The sequence below is a fragment of the Scyliorhinus torazame genome, chromosome 25 (assembly GCF_047496885.1).
Source record: "Scyliorhinus torazame isolate Kashiwa2021f chromosome 25, sScyTor2.1, whole genome shotgun sequence".
Classification (NCBI taxonomy): Eukaryota; Metazoa; Chordata; class Chondrichthyes; order Carcharhiniformes; family Scyliorhinidae; genus Scyliorhinus; species Scyliorhinus torazame.
This window is the reverse complement of record NC_092731.1, coordinates 30,482,922-30,496,058: the sequence shown is the minus strand read 5'-3', so window position 1 is coordinate 30,496,058 and position 13,137 is coordinate 30,482,922. Positions and strand designations below refer to the sequence as shown.

Sequence of the window (13,137 nt, the reverse complement as noted above, 5' to 3'; positions counted from 1 at the left end):
GAAAAAAGGTTCCTTGGGGAGTAGATCATTAGAGACATTATATTTAACCTTAGTAAGATGGACAAAACCTAGTTAGAGGGATAGAGATGGTGTGGTTAATGGGAGGAGCCAGGGCTGAAGCAGTCAGGTGTTGCGATTTCAGTTAAAGAACTTATTGTGAGCAGAACAGGAGCTTTTTGTCAAATGCTGGGAAGTTAAACAGTAGTTTGAAACAAGCAAAAATCTGCAGGCTGTTTCCTGAAGGATCTCTCTCTCTCTCAAAGCAGTCTCATAAGATCTCTATCAATGTTTGGCAAATAATCCTGTGTTTGCTACCTCCAATTAAAAGTAGGTTTTGACCTGACGTGGGCTTGGTTGATTGGGGATAAGAAGATAGCAGTAAGGAGTTAGTGTTTAATTTTATTGTTAAGCATTGTTTAACTGATAATTGAAAGCCATTTCCTGTCTGATGATGAAGCTAGTTTAATCCTATGTTAGTAATGACATTCGTTTTAATATACCATATCCCTATTTGTGCGTAGAGTCACTCCTCGAGCTAAGTATCCTCTCTTCATAGTTTTACAAACTGATTAATATTGGGGTTTCTGTCCAGTATCCTAGAAAGGGGCAGCACGGTGGCACAGTGGTTAGCACTACTGCCTCACAGCTCCAGGTGGTTAGCACTGCTGCCTCACAGCTCCAGGGACCCGAGTTCAATTCCGACTTTGGGTTGCTGTCTGTGTGAAGTTTGCATGTTCACCCCGAGTCTGCGTGAGCTTCCTCCGGGTGCTCCGGTTTCCTCCCACAGTCCAAAGATGTGCAGGTTAGGTGGGGTTACGGAGATAGGGCACGGGAGTGGGCCTAGGTAGGGTGCTCTTTCATCGGGTCGGTGCAGACTCAATGGACCGAATGGCCTCCTTCTGCATTGTATGAATTCCATGAACTGTGGGGTCTGATCTGGGATCGTAATCCAATTTGTAGGAACTGGAGAGATGAATGACACAGTTGATTCCAGAATATAATGGTATCACGTGTGAGGAATTGTGCCTCATGTTCAAGATTCCCCGGCCAGGGGAAACAACTTGTAGTATCGACCCAGTCAATCCCCTTCAGAATTCTACAAGTTTCAATGTGATCATCGCTTCTTCTAAACTCCAGGGAATATAGACCCAATTTACTTAACCTCCCATCACAGGACTCTTTCATCTCAGAGACCAATGGACCTTCACTTCCTGCCTTCAATACAAATATATCCTTTCTCAAGTGTGGAGATCAGAATTGCACACATCATTTAAGGTGCGATCTGAACAAAGACCGGCACAAGTGCAACACAATATTCCAAAAGTCTCTTTTTAGTCTTGGCGGTCACTAATGGTACAACTTGTCCTGCTACATGCAAGTCTGGTTCATGAAGGGAGTGGTTAGTTCATGACAGCATGAGTAAGGTAATACAGTGGTTAGCACGGTTGCTTCACAGCACCAGGGTTCCAGGTTTGATTCCCGGCTTGGGTCACTATCTGCACGGTCTCCCCGTGCCTGCAAAGCATTTCCTCCGGCTTCCTCCCACAGTCCAAAGATGTGAAGGTTAGGTGGATTGGCCATGCTAAATTGCCCTTAGTGTCCAAAAAGGTTAGGTGGGGTTACTGGTTTACAGGGATAGGGTGCAAGTGTGGGGTGCTCTTCACAAGAGTCGGTGCAGACTCGATGGGCTGAATGGCCTCCTTCTGCACTGTAAATTCAACACCTGACTGCTTCAGCCCTGGCTCCTCCCATTAACCACACCATCTCTATCCCTCTAACTAGGTTTCGCCCATCTTACTAAGGCTAAATATAATGTCTCTAATTAACTACTCCCAAGGAACATTTTTTCTATAAACAAAATTCCATTAGCCCTACGTTGGCAAGCAATATCCATGGCTGGAATGAATTATGATCGTACTTTTATGGCATCTTAATTGCAAATTCTGTAACTAGTGTGTCTACCTGTCTTTTAAACCTAGATTTTAAAAAACATTACTGCAGCAGTCACATTCACACACTAATCCAGGCTTTTAACCATGACTGCACTGTAAATTCTATGTTCTATGAATTAAGCTAGAGCTCGAGTTTCCTTCCCCCATTGCAGCCCAGTGTTTACCTTCCAGTAATGAAAGCAGCATCACCACCATGTCTTTCTGCAAATCCAGGAGCTCCTTCAACAATTCAATCTGGCTGGAATCCTGTCAACAAATGTAACAATATTAAGATAGAACTTCAATGTCATCTGGTCAAATGAATGAAAAATTATGAACATTCCATCTGAATGAGGGGGAAAAAAGTAGCATTTAGTTACATTTTATGGTACTAATGAAAACAGGATGGGACGACGGGCAGCTTCATTAAATAATTTTCCTGGGAGTGAATCTGTTCAACTATTTGGAGGTATTAAGGAATTTCTTTCAATGGACTAAGCACTCAAAGTAATAAAAAAAGCCCACACAAAACAGACAATGAAAAACTGTTACTGAGGCCTGAGCAACATCTCAGACTCGTGATCCTGGGAAGAATTCTGGAGACGGACTAATAAAAACGTTTGGAAGTGATATGGGGGTTAACGCTCTATCAGTGAACAGATTGTGTTAAGCGAGAGTTAATTCTTGTTCCTTTAAAATCGGTACACTTACAGAAATGCACAATTCCACTCAGTGCACTGGTGAACATTCCATTAACTCACAACTGGAAGCTCGTCTGAATACACTATGATAATGCTCGGAGACACTCACCGATTATCGCAATCAACACGTCTAAACGGAGAAGAAAAAACACACCGACTGAGGATTCAGAGACGCCAGAGGAAAAATGGGAGTTTCAAAACGGAGGGGGAGATAGAGAGTTTAGAAAGCAGGTCAAGGTGGCTGAAAGGATGGCCACCAACCGTACGATGATGGGGGGACATGGGCAAAGTCAGAGAAAGAGCACGGGGAGAGGCAATTGTAGAGCTGGAAGAAATTGCACAATTCTTGCGGGGTTGAAGAATCAAGGGATGGGAATTTTAATTTGAGGTTTAGGGACTGGGAGCCAATGATGATAAGCAAGGATGAAGGTGGATACAACAGGGTGAGGGATAGGGTACAGACAGCAGGAATACAGACAAGCCAAGGTTGAAGATCGGCCAGAACAGTTGCTGAAATAATTGAGCCAGGAGGCGACAAAGGCATTTCAATAATTCTCAGTGCGCCAATGAAGTTGTGCTTCGCAAGGAGAGATTAGTTCACTGAAGAGACCCATCAGATTAACGGTCATGAAGGAATTGCAATCTAGGCAGCACGGTGGCGCACTGGGTTAGCCCTGCAGCCTCACGGCGCCGAGGTCCCAGGTTCGATCCCGGCTCTGGGTCACTGTCCGTGTGGAGTTAGCACACTCTCCCCATGTTTGTGCGGGTTAGGTGAATTGGCCACGCTAAATTGCCCCTTAATTAGAAAAAATGAATTGGGTACTCTAAATTTATATTTAAAAAGAAATGAAGGAATTGCAATCTGTTTACCATCAGTCAGACGATCAGCCAAGAAATAAAATGGGTCGACTACCTGTGGGATGCTGTTTTCTGGAGGTTGCGTGAAAATGTCAAACTCTCCCTGGTGTGTCAATCCTGCTGCAACTGGTGTTTGCTTCGAAGATGAGCGTCATGATAAGCAACAAAGAGTATCGTCAATTGAATTGCACTGCTCCAACTGCCTATCTGAGGAGTTTTGCAGGTGTCAGGAATGTGTGCCTTCTACGAAAAGTTAAACTAAACCCATTAACGTGCTCAAGGTGACTAACTAAAGAGAACTAACAGTAATATTATGGAAATGTTAGAAGACTCCAAAGGAAAGATTTGCGGAACTAAAGCCAGGAAAGAGTGATGGTTAACTACTTTGAATTCAAAGTGCTCATTTTGCCAATTGAAGATTCAATAGTGAAGTATTTGACAATTCATTTTATTGTGCCCAACGAGATACTGTGGTCTTCAGTCTTTATTCTTCTTTCAAGAATGTTTTCCTGTACAATGCATACTGTGCTTTCCTTTGGAGAATGGAGCTGCTTTCAACAGGCATCAGTGTATGGACAATGGGCAAGACTCGACAGGTAAAACCCTTACCCGCTCTGCGAAAACTTCATGCAGATTGTGAGCTGGGTGGCAAAAGAGATTCTGGGGAAATTCCGAAGTTGGTGAACAAGGGGGGCGATATTTTTGGGTGGGGCAATGATAATTGCTTATATTGACCACAATGATTTTGACCTTGACTGGCTTTCAAGCTAAATTTGTGCCCTATTGCAAGACATAATTCACCGTCATCAAGGTAGCAGTATGCACAAGGCCAGATATTCATCATGCGACGTCGGTTTCTCACGGATAGGCAGGGAACATGGGAGGATGCTGCTAGGCTGCAAATCATCTCAGCACTTCCTTAATCCACAAAATATGATGAGGTCCTGGTCCAGACTGTGAAATATTGGGGGATCTGGGTTTAAAACGGTTACAGCACAGAAGTACGAGATTCGGCCCGTCAAGTCTATGCTGGCCCCCTTGAAGTGGTAGTGCAGAAGTGATGACTAAAGAACGGTTTGCTATTGCTAAAGGGAGGCATGTGGTATCTTGCGATATTGCCTGTGATTCTCACTTGATAGGGTTAACAGTAAAATTGATCCTTCCCACGCAGCTACAGGTGAAGATGCATACAGGGGCTGATTTAGCACAGTGGGCTAAACAGCTGGCTTGTAATGCAGAACAAGGCAGCAGCACGGGTTCAATTCCCGTGCCGGCCTCCCCGAACAGGCGCCGGAATGTGGCGACTCGGGGCTTTTCACAGTAACTGCATTGAAGCTGACTTGTGACAATAAGCTTTTATTACTTGCCTCATTCAACACCAATAATGTAAGCTGATTTGAAGAGTGTTGGCAAATCAGCGAGCTGATTGCTGATCATGAATGCAGCCCCATAATGGTATCATTTCCTTGTTTGGTGTTGATAGGATTCGTGCGTGCATTGAGAAGCACAGATAGAGGTGTGCGCCTCTTAAAGTTGCCACTAGCCCCTTGGCTGCACGTGAATTTGGGAAAATAACAGAAGTACACCTACACAGGTCACCCCCCCCATAGCTGGTTCGAGACAGGCTATTCCTGGCACAAAGGCTAACTTGCTTGGTCTGTGTCACATAGGAGGTGGGCAGTCAGAAGTAACATGACATGCGCACATACTCAGGAGACCTCGAAGAAAATCCTTTCAGGAAGACACTGCTCGTGAGTAGTACACAAGAAAGTGCGCACATTAGTACACATAGCATATGGGGACATTACAATGGCACAACATTAAGACATGTGGATTGCCTCAGCTCCTTTGGGCAGAAAGGGAAAAAAATCAGTTTCATGAACTGACTACAAACCTGCATGGTATGGTCTCCCTTAAAGAAAAAATTAATCTTGCACTTATATGGCTCCTTTCATGATCACAGAGCTTCCAGTGCTTTGCAACTAATAAGATACTTTAGAGGGATAGTCGCTACTATATAGGTATTAGAGGGGACAAGGTAAGAGTGTGGACTATGCCCACATTGAGGGACAGATGTATGGCTGGTAACGTTTTCTCCCTAGCGTGCATCACCTACATTGATATATCAACCACTATAGGATTGACACAGTGCACCTTGCTTGTAAGGCAGCAGCTAGCCTATTTCTGTTCCTCCAGGCAGGTTTCAGAAGCCAGGCCTAAGTCCATGCTCTGACTGGTTAGGTGCTGACGAAACAATTAGAGAAAAGTGCAGGCCTTCTGGCTGCTGGAGATTAGCATCCTGAAGGCTCCACGTGCTAGAAATTGTCCTGGGGCAGAATGGGTGGGGGGGGGGGGGGGGAATGGTGGTTGCAATTCTCCGACCGTTCACCCTCCCGCCGGTTTCCTGGTGGCGTGGGGTGGGGGGTGGGGGGCTTCAATGGGAATTCCCATTGACAACGACGGGAGCAGAGAATCCCGTTGCCAATGAATGTTGCACCGCCTCCTGTCGCCGAAACTGGAGAATCCCGCCAGATACTTTGCTCCTAAACCTTCCCCTGGTCCTTCATGGCCATCCTGTGCCAAAGTTGTTCACTTAGCAGATTCCCAGCAGTAGAACAGAAACAACCTTCCCAATTCATGAAATAGCTGCAATTGACACTGTGCATTGCGGGGAGCTCCAGGAGTCTTTAACTACCAAATGTCTCTCTCCTTTCCCTGAAGGATTCCCCAGCACATGGCAAAGGAAAATCTGCCCTGGATACACACAAATAAAACTAAATGCTCAACCTATACACATTGTAACAGTTTAAAATTATAAACAAGGCAGCTGATACAAGCAAGCCTTCTTCAGGAATGACGTTTTCACTCTATTTTCTCCACCAGACAATTGAGGGACTGGCCATTTTTGATACTGTCAGCAAATGTATGTCAAAGTATTTGCCAGGAAATTAGTATTACTTGCATCATTCTTTTGCCAGCGCTCACCAGTAGATTCAAGAACATTAACCTTTTCTGTTGAAAGAGACTTAGAAAGATAATTGATTGGGAAAAGGAGTGCCATTAATGTTGCATGCAAGTGCTGAGCCATGTATGCTATCATGTGGTATAATTAATCTATGAATAAGCAGGGAACTGCACACAAATTGATGCTACTGAAGTCTATAGTTGGGTGCCTGTATGGAAGCACCCAGATCATCAGAATACAATTGGATTCTGGACACTGCTCTTTAGCTACAGGCCAGGTGTGAGGACCTGACACAAGCAGGAGACCAAGTGAGAAGTGAAGCACTGCCTCGTGTACACACTATTTCTCATTGAGATACGGAAAACGGATAGATCGGCATTACTTGCAGTGTCTCAGGGAGCAGTGATCCTCAAGTCCTGACAACTATTCCTCCCTAGCCATAGTCTCCTGCTCCTTCCCCTCTGCACCCATGCTATATTATCTTCAGCAACAGATTGTCCGACAGCAACATTTTTATCAACAACTGTATTTTCTCTGAAACGTATAATCAGCATGAACTAATTTAACACAACATTGCATCAATAGTTCCAGGAGTCATTCCAGACTAAGCTTGGTAATTCAAGGTAACTTTAGTTGAGCTGTAATTGAGATTTCACCAGCAAAACAGCTGCGTAGAAGGGAAATGTAGTTGACGGTACGTCAACCGCATCTAGAAGTGCTTGATTGATGCCTTTACTGGAGTCAAGCAGACTAGACGTACATGTAGTTGGCGTTTGGTTGGAAATATAACTCTTTGCCTGTGAATCTGAGGTATTTGTAATTAGGGCGTCAATCCACTGCCTTGATCACATACAAAAGAAAAACATTCAAATACCATCCAAATATTAAAGAACATCTTTTCAAGCAACAACTGCTAGGGCATAAATAAATCTTCAGGCATTGGCTTTATTTATTTATTTTTTTACTTAAAATGCTCCTGAAGGTAGACCATGAAATTTAAACATTCACTATTCAAAAAAAAAAGAGATCACGAGAAATTTGGCTTTGGTGAACCAGTGTAATTTAGTAGCTGGTGTTTAAAACTCACCTCCTGTCGTGTTTTAATCCAAAAATGTTCCTTTTTTTTTGCATGATAACAAATAATAAATATTATGCATTAAAATGGCATCACACCCGAGGTTATACAATGATATTTCTTGTATGCTGTTCATGGTGAAATTATATGGCCCATTCCCTTTCATAAAGGTCAGTCTGACTTCCTCCAAAGCTTGCACAGTGAAGAAAAGCAAAACCAACAATTTTCAAAGCAGATATTGTAACCTAAATGTTTCGATGTTTTATTATGACTTCCAGCACAATACTGACGGCCAATTTGAAATTGTAAAAGAAATACTGAATATAAATCTCGTTACTCATTATTCCTGAGCTACCATTTCTATATTTTAAGATGACAGGATATCATATGATATGATAGTGTGCCCTCAATCCAGTCTACCTGCACTCAGTCAGGTGAAGCAACTGAAATGAGAACCTCTAAACACACTGCCCAGAAGCAATGGTGCTGCGGGAGGTGGGGGAGGGAATCTGTCAACTGAGAGGAGGAACGTGACCGTGTACAATGGAGATATCGTCACAAAGGTTCATTCCAATGACGAAAGGTATCCATTTTGTACCATCGTAAGTGGTAACATTTTTTTTGTATGGCAAACAAACAAACATTGCTCAAAGCTCCCACAGCTCTCCTAGAAATATGGATGACCACAAAAGTTTCTGGGTGTCTCACTACATAGTGGATCATAGAATCATAGAATTTACAGTGCAGAAGGAGGCCATTCGGCCCATCGAGTCTGCACCGGCTCTTGGAAAGAGCACCCTACCCAAGCCCACACCTCCACCCTATCCCCATAACCCAGTAACCCCACCCAACACTAAGGGCAATTTTGGACACTAAGGGCAATTTATCATGGCCAATCCACCTAACCTGAACATCTTTGGACTGTGGGAGGAAACCGGAGCACCCGGAGGAAACCCACGCAGACACGGGGAGAACGTGCAGACTCCGCACAGACAGTGACCCAAGCCGGGAATCGAACCTGGGACCCTGGAGCTGTGAAGCAATTGTGCTACCCACAATGCTACCGTGCTGCCCACCAATGGGACCCTACTCTGCAGAACGCAGCAAACTGTTTTTCAGATTCAACAGAACTTCAAAACGCTGCAGAAAAGTTCTGACTGACGTTTCACCCAAGTGAATTTAAGAGAGTCGTAGGCATCGCCAACTCTCAATATAAAGAGAATGTCACCCTATTAACAAAGGATATTATTAAACTAGAAAGAGTGCAGAAAAGATTTACTAGGATGCTACCTGGGACTTGATGGCCTGAGTTATAAGGAGAGGCTGGATAGACTGGGACTTTTTTCCCTGGTGTGTAGGAGGCTTAGACTTATAAAGGTCTATAAAATGATGAGGGGCATAAATAAGATGGATAGTCAACATCTTTTCCCAAAGGTAGGGGAGCCTAAAACTAGAAAGCATAGGTTTAAGGTGTGAGGGGAGAGATACAAAAGGGTCCAGAGGGGCAATTTTTTTCACAGAGGGTGGCGAGTGTCTGGAACGAGCTGCCAGAGGCAGTAGTAGTGGCGGGTACAATTTTGTCTTTTAAAAAGCATTTAGACAGTTATATGGGAAAGCTGGGTAGAGAAGGTTATGGGCCAAATGCAGACAATTGGGATTAGCTTAGTGGTAATAACTGGGCGGCATGGACATGTTGGGCCGAATGGCCTGTTTTCATGCTGTAAATCTCTTATGACTCCATGTGACAGAGTGAAGAAGAACCATATGGAGTCAAAATGTTTAGAGTAGATGTACGAGGATACGGACACCGTATACAAAATTATGAGGGGCATAGACAGAGTGGATAGTCAGAGGCTTTTCCCCAGGGTAGAGGGGTCAATTACTAGGGGGCATAGGTTTAAGGTGAGAGGGGCAAAGTTTAGAGTAGATGTACGAGGCAAGTTTTTTACGCAGAGGGTAGTGGGTGCCTGGAACTCACTACCGGAGGAGGTAGTGGAGGCAGGGACGATAGGGACATTTAAGGGGCATCTTGACAAATATATGAATAGGATGGGAATAGAAGGATACGGACCCAGGAAGTGTAGAAGATTGTAGTTTAGTCGGGCAGTATGGTCGGCACGGGCTTGGAGGGCCGAAGGGCCTGTTCCTGTGCTGTACATTTCTTTGTTCTTTGTTCTTTGAGCCTCAACGGCTTCACTGGGCAGCACGGTAGCATAGTGGTTAGCACTATGGCTTCACAGCACCAGCGTCCCAGGTTCGATTTCCGCTTGGGTCGCTGTCTGTGCGGAGTCTGCACGTTCTCCCCGTGTGTGCGTGGGTTTCCTCCGGGTGCTCCGGTTTCCTCCCACAGTCCAAAGATGTGCAGGTTGGGTGGATTGGGCGTGCTAAATTGCCCTCAGTTTAGATGGGGTTGCTGGGGTACGGGGATAGGGTGGAGGTGTGGGCTTAAGTAGGATGCTCTTTCCAAGAGCCGGTGCAGACGTGATGGGCTGAATGGCCTCCTTCTGCACTGTAAATTCTATGATTCTATGAAAGGGCAGGGAATTCCACAGATTAGACTCACTCTTGTTGGAGATGGTGACTGTCTGCCATTTGTGTGTCACGAATGTTACTTGTCAGCCCAATCCTGGATATTGTCTAGGTCTCGCTGCATTTAGATATAGACTGTTTCAGTGCACGGGGAGTCGCGAATGGTGCTGAACATCAGCAAATATTCCCATTTCTGATCTTAGGATGGAAGGAAGATCATTGATGAAGCAGCTGATGACGGTTGGGTTTAGGACACAATAATAATAATCTTTTATTAGTGTCACAAGTAGGCTCAAATTAACACTGCAATGAAGTTACTGTGAAAATCCCCTCTGGCACCTGTTCAGGTACACTGAGTGAGAATTCAGAATGTCCAATTCACCTAACAAGCACATCTTTCAGGACGTTTGGCAGGAAACCAGAGCCCCTGGAGGAAACCCACGCAGGCACGGGGAGAACGTGCAGAGTCCACGCAGACAGTGAGCCAAGCCGGGAATTGAAGCCGGGACCCTGGAGCTGTGAGGCAGCAGTGCTAACCACTGTGCCGCCCTGAGGAATGCCTGCAGTGATGTCCGGGAACTAAGATGACGACTCCAATAACCATCTTCCTTTGTGTTGGGTACGACTCCAATCTAGACAGTTCCTCCCCGCATTCCCATCGACTCCAGTTTTGCCAGGGCTCCTTGATGACACACTTGGTCAAATGCTACCTTGACGTCAATTAGGGATCAAACAAATGTAGGACTAAAGGTTCAGGACAAGCATAACCCACTGCAGTTTTAAAGCATCACACTAAGTTGTTTGTTCATTTGCCATCACAGTTTGGACTAAAACTCTACCATAAATCTCAATTACTTTCAGGACATAATCCCAGCTAATAATCAATAAGAATATTTGAAAAAATTATTTCAAAAGAAGTTATGACAATGCGGTAAAATGTCATTAATATTCTTCCAATACACTGAAAAACCTGATAATTTCTTGTTCTGAAATGATACAGATACACTAAAAAGGTTAATGCAAGGATTTACAATGGATTATCCAGAGGCAAAAGTAGACATTGGAGCAAATGGAAGATACACAATAACATAAATAGTCATTCCTTTTATGTGTTAGAGATCAAAGCAATTGTGTAGTTAACATATCAGCCTGATAGCCTCAAAGTAATAGTGCTGGCTTCATTACAAGATGGCTGTGAGTTTTAGTTCCGGGGTTGACTCCTACTCAAATCTGTTTCCAACAATAGTGGTGAAATGCAAAAAATATCGCAACATCACAAGTGCTTCCCCCCCTGTTGCGTGATCATGGAATAATGTCAACAGTATTGGTTGCCTAGATTGTTTTACATTCCTGATGGAGGATGATAAAGAGAATGTATAGCAGGTGGGTGGTGAGCGGAATTAGACACAACATATATAGTCTGATAAACTGCAATAGTTCATTACTACAGACACGTGAATGAAGCTTTCGGAGAACAGAAAGTACACCGTGTTCCTACATCCATTTCATATTATATAAAGCAACCTGCTAAGGGGACGTTTCGATACCAAAAATTAGATTTCACTCATCACTGAAACCATTTTAAAAGCAAAGACATGAATTAAGTCTTCTAATTAAAAAAAAAAAGAGGTCAAATTATTTATTTCGCAACCAACAATCTGTTCCTGTGAAATGCATGGTAATGTATAATTGACTTTGAGGTGATAGTAATTGTGAGGAGGCGATGGCGTAGTGGTATTGCCACTGGACTAGTAAACTAGAGACCCAGAGTAATGCTCTGGGGTCCCTGGTTCAAATCCCAACACTGCAGATGGTGAAATTTGAATTCAATAAAAATCTGGAATTAAAAGTCGACATGTAATTGTCGATTGTTGTAAAAATCCATCTGGTTTACTCATGTCCTTTAGGGAAGGAAGTCTGCCGTCCTTACCAGGTCTGGCCTATATGTGACTCCAGAGACAGTTACTTCTGTCATTTCCCACAGTTTACAGGGAAGGAGAGCGGTGGTGCAGCAAGAAAACTGGACTGAGCAGTTTTTCACACCGGTTAAATAAAAAAGACTTGGTTAAAAAAGTACATTGCTGAGAATAAAGTCCCAGTTCTTGAAATGGATGCTTGTCATGTGTACCTTCCCTCCGCTGTGTCTTTCGATTGGGTATCGAGGACACCTAAATCCATTTTATATAAACTGCTAGGGTGACTCGAACATTTTGATAGATAGAAAGCGAAAGTTAAGTCTGATGTACCACTGAAACAGGTAATAAAAGGAAACAACGGAGTTACGTGCCCAAATGAAAAATTATAATGACAGCGTTTATGGCAAACAATTTGCATGAGATGGTAGCAGTGGTACACAAAATTCTTACGCTATTTCGGGATCTTCGATTATCAGGCATCTGTTATTCATCAGAATAAAAATGATATTTAGACACTTTGCGGGAAATGTTTTGAATTCATTCTTCTTCCCCACATTTTTTCTTTTAAAAATACATAATCTTATATCCAAACACACTACTTATACAGAAACAAATCCTTCAAGTGGACTGCAATTTTTTTTGGTGTAGAGAAGTTCGAGGAACACAGTTATTTCCCAGAGGTACCTCTGCCAACATCACTGCCGCAATATTTCCCTGGATATTCTATGACAAGCAATGATGGCATTCCATATAGCTACTCGGGGCACATTTCCCCTCAGAAATTCTAATTTAAGTTGATTAAAAGAATGTATGGATTCTGGTAAAACAAACATTTAGGGCGGGGTTCTCCGGCCGCTCTCGCCCAGCGACCGGAAATTCCCGCCGGAGGTCAATGGACCTTTACATGGTCCGCTTCCCGTCCTTGCCGATCTTGGGGCGGGCGGGGCGGAAGAATCCAGCCCTTATACTTAAAAAAAAAAATGCTGTGTTACAATCTTGGTTCTGTGAAACCAGTGACCGACAAAAACGCTATAAAATATTAAATCCTTATTGATGGGCAGTCGGTAAGACAACATTGTGGGAAATCTACTTGCTGTTATAGTAACTCTGGCATTCCAGAAAATTCTATACTTCTTGTCTGGTCTTATAATTTTTTTACTTC

General features: G+C 43.6%; 1 protein-coding gene across 10 annotated transcripts in view; it reads right to left on the bottom strand.

The window, feature by feature from the left end:
* The window catches only part of LOC140402452 (ryanodine receptor 1-like), a 497,733-nt gene that overhangs the window by 59,552 nt on the left and 425,044 nt on the right, over positions 1–13,137 (bottom strand). For 9 of the 10 annotated variants that reach the window (XM_072490241.1, XM_072490242.1, XM_072490245.1 and 6 more), the window contains one exon: positions 2,117–2,198. In XM_072490241.1, the coding sequence (XP_072346342.1) occupies positions 2,117–2,198 (82 nt within the window). Of the gene's footprint in view, positions 1–2,116; positions 2,199–7,542; positions 7,573–12,425; positions 12,456–13,137 lie in introns of all 10 variants that reach the window. The other variant, XM_072490240.1, reaches the window with a different exon arrangement.